The following is a 6,475-nucleotide window of genomic DNA, read 5'->3' as shown; positions in this document are numbered from 1 at the left end:
TAAAAACTGAAGTTAAATGGCAGCCAGAGGCGCCGCCACTGTAGCAGGCACCTCCGGCTGCCATTTGACTTCAGTTTTTAGTCCATTAAATCCTATAATTGTTTTAGAGCTTGAATATAAAATTTTGTGAATTTTGGAGAAGCTTGGAATTAATTATGAATTTTTGAAGTTTAGTGTTTTGATTATCGGATTACAAGAATCTGACCATCGGATATCTCTCGGTTCTTCCTTGGAACCTTTAAATTAATGAATTGGTATCAGTGGTATAATTTGGGTTGAATCCGAGAAGAAGTAGAGATGTAATTATAAGGAATTGATTTTAGGAATCGTATTAATTTGTTGAATAACTATTCACGGAATATTGTGTACAGGGTGACGTATCGAGCGATTGCTCGACGATGGAACTCATATGTGTGATCACCTGAATAGTACTGTGAGTGGACCTTTGCTTTTAAATAAGGATGCATGCAATTGTTTTTCCCGTATTAATTATTTAGTTATTTAATTCCATGTGATTATATTTTGTTTTCAGAAAATTATTATTAATTTGTCTTGTTTTGATTTGGGAACTGAAGTAGTGACTTAAATTATTTTTTTAATTTATCGAGCATATTAAACGGATTTAAATATTTTATTACTATGTCAATGGGATTTTTGAATCAAAGTTTATTATGCTCGATTTGGAGAATATGATTATTATATGGTTTCCAGCGATTCGTTTTCCGAGGAATTTTCGGGATTAAATTTTTTTTTTTTTTTAATCGCCGACTTTGGATTTCTGGAAGATTTTCGAGATGAGTTTTCGATGGAGTTGGATTTCTCATTTATTTATTGACTTTCGGTGTTGGCATTGGGAATGCCTAATTAATGATTTTTGGATTTGGTTTGTTTCTTGGAGTTTTTGAGAGATTTTTCAAATTGGGATTTGCTTATACTAATTTTCGGTTTTGGTTACGGATTTGAGAATATTTTGGCGTGCGGACGTCATTGGAATATATATATTTTCTCGAGAGAGAGAGAGAGATTGGGGAAGCCTTTCGGATTTTATGGATTTTGAATGTTTTCCTTCACCATACCAGGGTCCAATTACTAGGTCTCCTCCTCACTTACTTGTGTTTGTGAGTGGCAGTTGAAGTAGCTTATTCTCTTCCTCACTTACTTTGTGTTTGTGAGTGGCAGTCGAGGTTTCTCCTCCTCACATGAGTGGTAGTCGAGGTTATTAGTCTCCTCCTCACACAATCTATGTGTGGGTGGCAATCGAGGTTAGGGGTTGCTTTACCCGTATGGTGACATCCCTTCCCCATATTCTTTTATTTGTTACTTGACTAGCGGGGCTAGTCCGATTCTTTTAGCTAGCGGGGACTGGTATGTTTTCACGAGACTCTGAGTTTTAAAGACATACGTTTTATAAACGTTGCATGCATCAAAGTTTTACGAATTTAAATTCGTGGGGAAGTAATACAATTCCTTTTCTTTTAATTGATTTATTTAGTCGTTTATTTTTGTCCACTCACTCTAACATGTTTTTCAAAAACTTTCCCATGGGCCCTTCGGTTTCAAATGCCCAGTTTGCAGGCGAAATTACTTGAGGTCAGGCGTACATTGGAGTTGAGGCATAGTCAACAACATGGCTTCCGCATTTTTATTTGATTTAGGTTTTCCTTGATTACCCTTGCTGTTAGAATTGCTCTGATTACCTAAGTTGTTTAAGTTGTGATTTGTGTTATGTGATTTTTGGTTGATGTTGATTTGGGGAGCAGGGTGGCTCCAGGAGAATAATGATGGGTGATTTAGAAGTGTAAATATGCTTTCTACAGGTTTTGGGTAGTCCATTTTTAGAGGAAGTTCCGCCAAAGTTTTGGTAGAATTCTTCTAAGGTGGGCCCCCCAGGGCCACTTCGGATTTTGGGGTGAAATCTGGGGCGGGTCCTGTCAGCGCAGGTGTGCCAGCACCGTGGTGTGCAGTCATCGGGGCGTCCCTTGACCTGACTTCTTGATCAAACGCTGTGGACGAGGAGAGCATCAACCTCGTCACCAGGTTCTTTTCTATGCCTTTCAGAAAATGACTTCTTGCCTTACGGATAAGGACTTGTCGTGTGATCTCTTGCTTCACCGAGTCGATACTCAACGTTGTAGGTTTAGCAGAGCAATCACCGGGAAGTAGGAGAAAGCACGGGTTTCGCTAAAGCGTAACTTTAGATTGGTTGGGTTGCGAGGGCGTTACCCTTGCTTCACTGGGTTTCAACTAGGTTGAAGGTAGGTTTGCTCCGGAGAGACTTTGATAATCTGAGAGATTAGTTGATTGAGAGGTGTTGTGTTTTTGTGTTCTTGAAACCTGGTATTTATACCTTAGGGTTTCGATTGTTCCTTGCCATAGAAGGAGAATTGATTGAAGTTTCCTATTCAATCTCCGCTACTTGATTCCAATAAGGTCTCATTTTCCTTATGGATCTTGAAACGGGCGAAGCTGTAACCCAAACCCAAACAGTCTTAATTTGGGCAACAAGTATTGGCCCGTTATGCTGAACCCCCTTAAGGGGTCTTGCCAAAAATACTTTTGGGCTCAAACAATTTATACTTGAATTGACTAGATTGAGCCCTTTTTTGGCTAAAAAAAATATCAGGTCTGGCGCCCATGGAAATATCAAAACAATCAAAAAAGGTTGGACTATTAAAATTGGAGTTTACTTTGATTTACATACCTTGGCATGGTTGGAGAAGAAAAGGGTTTCCATCATAGCCGACTAGACAGAAACACCGAAGTATTAGACGATTGTTTGTAGGAGAAGTGGCATTAAATAATTGCAATATGGTGTTCGTTCATCATCCCATGGTAACATAAGTGAGATCGCAAAAACTATATTCCGATGGGTAAAGTTATGGTATGTTAACATTTCTCATACATCAACTATTTTTACCACTTTGAAGACTAATATTACTATTTTGAGGACTCATATGGTAAACCAAGAAAATTTACCACTTTAAGGACTCATGCATGTTACCACTTTGAGGACTAATATTACTATTTTGAGGACTCATGTGGTAACTAACAAAATTTACCACTTTAAAGACTCATGTTACCACTTTGAGGACTAAAATTACTATTTTGAGGATTCATTTTACCACTTTTAAGGCAATTGTATGCATGTCATATGTTAACACATTGTAGAATTTTCCATATTGCGATATGTGGTTTTAATAATATATCTTTCAAACAAGTGGAATGATGGACTATTCTTGTCTAAGCTTAACCTCCATTGTAGCACCACAGGAACGTTGTCCATATCTTTGACGTCTCTAAAATTTGATAAATTATTCTGAAACCATTCTTGCTCAACCATAAATGCATAGCTGTGCGCAGATAATACTGCATCTGGTTGCTTTCCGGTATCTGCTTTGGCAGATTCAGATTGTAACTCAGTACTCATCTCACTGAGATATTGAGGAAGAGTAGTTTAGCAACAGTTAGTACCAATACAACCATTTCCGGTGGTGTTGTCACCACAAGTTGACATGCAGCCGCCAACAATTTTATTATCTGACCTCATCTGCGCAAAGAAGCCGCAGGACACTGCAGTAAATCTATTGTGTGCCTGAGAGTATACAAAAGGGCTTGCGGTCAAATTTGGCCATAATTGACCAGCTTTCCTTCCTTCGTAGAAGGAATGAACTGCAGTTTTAACCCGAAGTGTGCCATCAATAGAGATTTCCAGCACCTCTAGCTTGGGCTTACCCTGGCTCAAAAAGGGATTGTGACGGCCGCTATAGTTGTGGCATTCTATCTCAAACCATTTGGCAATGTCACAATCTTTATTAGGTCCGATTCTAAAAGGGTATGGGATGCCAAGATCTCCGCAAAGCTGTTGGCAATTAGGCTTTGCTATCTGTGGTGCTTGATCCGTTGATGCTTCTGTACTGATGCCCCATAACAAGAAAATAAAGAGGATATCAATTAGTAACTGCATATTGTAGCTGTGTACTTATTCTGTCTTTCTATATATCGTGGATTTCCACTCTTTCTTTTAGCTGCTGCTGAATTCTAAAAAGACAAAGAATATCAATCCGGCTTTGTCTTTTGTTGAGAATATGCAATTTACTTGTAGTGATCTCTGATAATGCTTTGCCGCCGAGTTGATCGGTGTTGCCTCATGGTATATTTTATAGCTTTCTTGTTACGGATGTGCTTATGGATGCGTTTGTTTATTATACAGCTTTCTTGTTCTATGAGTAATTCGATGACTTTTAAGGAACCAAAGAATTACTCAAGTCATTGTTTACAATGCTGTGTAATTAAAAACTAAAGAGTTGTCTTGTTCACTACCTAAGCATTATCAGGGAAAACAAGCAAATGCATATGCCATTTAATTTGCTAATTCTTTAAGGTTTTCAAAGAATATGTGTGATGAAGAAATTAAGCTATAGAAATATATTAATGTATGTAACACATTTGAATCTGCATGGTTTTTCAGGACTTCAAAGAAATTCTTCTAATTATCCATGCTAAAGGCTTTAATTAATGACTTATGCCTCAATCTACGAATTCAGAAGGAACAACTAATTACTTCATCTGTCTGTGTGTGCGTGTATCGTAATTATCACAAGGCCAGTACGGAACTAGCTTGCTAGCTAGAAGATTCAACTAGTACGACATTGATTCCATCCTAGGTTATAGTGGTTGATATTTTGCTAAATATAAGAATGGCCATGCATGCTCATGGACTTAATTAAAGATAGGTCAATATTAATACACATAATTAAGTGCATTTGATTTTTTTGACCACTTGACCGTCTATAGGTGCAACATAATGCATGGACCGTTTAACCTGACATCTTAATTACGTTAAACTTGGAACAGAACAGCCTAATATCAAAATTAATTACTTATATTTTAAGACTCGACCGTTTTGAATAGTGTACAGATATTGACCAGATGAGTTGCACAGAAATTCTTGAAAGTTGATAAGCCTGCACTGCACTTATCCAATTTCCATTATTTTTGCATAAACGGTCAACTCCTAAACCCTAAACGGTAACCTCCTTGTCACTCTCTCTATTTATATGTACGGTACGGTCCGTACCTCCTCACAGACATAGCAGTTAGCTTAAGTGAGTAGTACTCAATCCAATCTCTCTCTCTCTGTCTCAGTATAGTAATTAGCTAAGCTTCTTGAGAGCTTTCGTTAGCTTTTTCTCTCGCAATGGGGTCTAAAAGATGTATGAGCGTTTTGGTTGTCGTTTTCATGGCGTTGGTCAGCTATTCTCAAGCACACAAGTTCTTTGTGGGTGGCAAAGATGGGTGGATAGTGAACCCGTCTGAGAACTTCAATCACTGGGCCGGAAGGCATAGGTTTCAGGTCAATGATACGCTCTGTAAGCCTCTCTCGCTCTCTCTCCCTTCCAGATTTATTGTTTTACACTATGCAAAACATGCATGTTAGATTATCTGGCATAGCATTGTTGTTCAAACTAAAAGATTCGACTATTAATAAAGAAACCGTTGGAATTGAAAATCATACGAATACATACCATATGAATTTGAGCTCTTTTTTCATCTCCTTTTTCTGTTTGGATATTGCAGGTTTCAAGTACAAAAAGGGCTCAAACTCTGTCTTGGTTGTAACAAAAGAAGACTACTACTCGTGCAACAACAACAACCCAATACAGTACTTAACAGACGGTGACTCCGTCTTCAGATTTGAACGCTCCGGTCCTTTTTTTTTCATCAGCGGCAATGCCGACGATTGCCAAAATGGTCAGAAACTGATAGTAGTAGTTTTGGCCCTAAGACACAAATCTGACCACGGCGATGCTCCACTGGTACCCTCTCCTTCTCCGGTGGCTTCTCCTAACTCTGATAGTAATCCATCGGATTTAAACAACAAACCAACTCCGCCACTGAAGGAGAATTCGGGGTCACTGCTGCGTTTTAAAGGATCAGATGTTGGGTTGGTATGTCTTGGTATTGTTACCAGTATGATTTTTAGTAACTTTAGGGTTTGAAAGAACGGAAGGTTTGTAGCTCTTTTTTTTTTTTTTCACAATAGGAAGGTTATAGCTGTGTCAGGTGTTTGTTTGCATTTTGTAGGCTTGGTTTTATTTACTCAAAGGGGCCCCTTACTCAAATTCAATATATCACTGGTTCACTACTGTTTATGTTTCTAATTTCAGCAATTTTTGCCTTGGGGTGGCCCAAGGGGAATCCGCTTTGTACAAGGGTCCTTTTATAAGGGATTCCTATTTTTCTTCATTTTTACTGTTCATTTTAACTAAATAAAGAGTAACTTGTTTGTACCCTATTTTTAAAAAAGAACATTTTAGAAAAAAAATAAAAAAAATTGTTTGTCAATTCATTGATAGAAAATCCTTAAGGTAAAAAACCTTATACTAATATAACATTATCCTAGAGTAAAGTTCTATGTAACTAGTAACCTGAGACACTAAGTAAGAAAAACTCCGAACAGAGTCAAAAATCTTTC

General features: G+C 37.9%; 1 protein-coding gene across 1 annotated transcript; it reads left to right on the top strand.

Moving 5' to 3' along the window:
* The first annotated feature begins 5,197 nt into the window (after positions 1-5,197).
* On the top strand, positions 5,198-5,999 carry LOC112178058 (early nodulin-like protein 1). Its single transcript, XM_024316274.1, has 2 exons — positions 5,198-5,369; positions 5,578-5,999. Exons 1-2 carry the CDS (start codon positions 5,198-5,200, stop codon positions 5,997-5,999), a joined length of 594 nt encoding a protein of 197 aa, XP_024172042.1.
* The last annotated feature ends 476 nt before the right edge of the window (positions 6,000-6,475 follow it).

This window comes from Rosa chinensis, chromosome 7, assembly GCF_002994745.2.
Source record: "Rosa chinensis cultivar Old Blush chromosome 7, RchiOBHm-V2, whole genome shotgun sequence".
NCBI classification, from domain to species: Eukaryota; Viridiplantae; Streptophyta; class Magnoliopsida; order Rosales; family Rosaceae; genus Rosa; species Rosa chinensis.
The sequence above is the reverse complement of the archived record's forward strand: the minus strand, read 5'-3'. Positions and strand labels throughout refer to the sequence as shown.

Bases quoted from the DNA above. Each gene is read 5' to 3' on its own strand.
- LOC112178058 (XM_024316274.1), top strand. From the start codon at position 5,198: ATGGGGTCTAAAAGATGTATGAGCGTTTTGGTTGTCGTTTTCATGGCG. The intron at 5,370-5,577 runs GTAAGCCTCTCT...TGGATATTGCAG, and splicing joins TCAGGTCAATGATACGCTCT to GTTTCAAGTACAAAAAGGGC.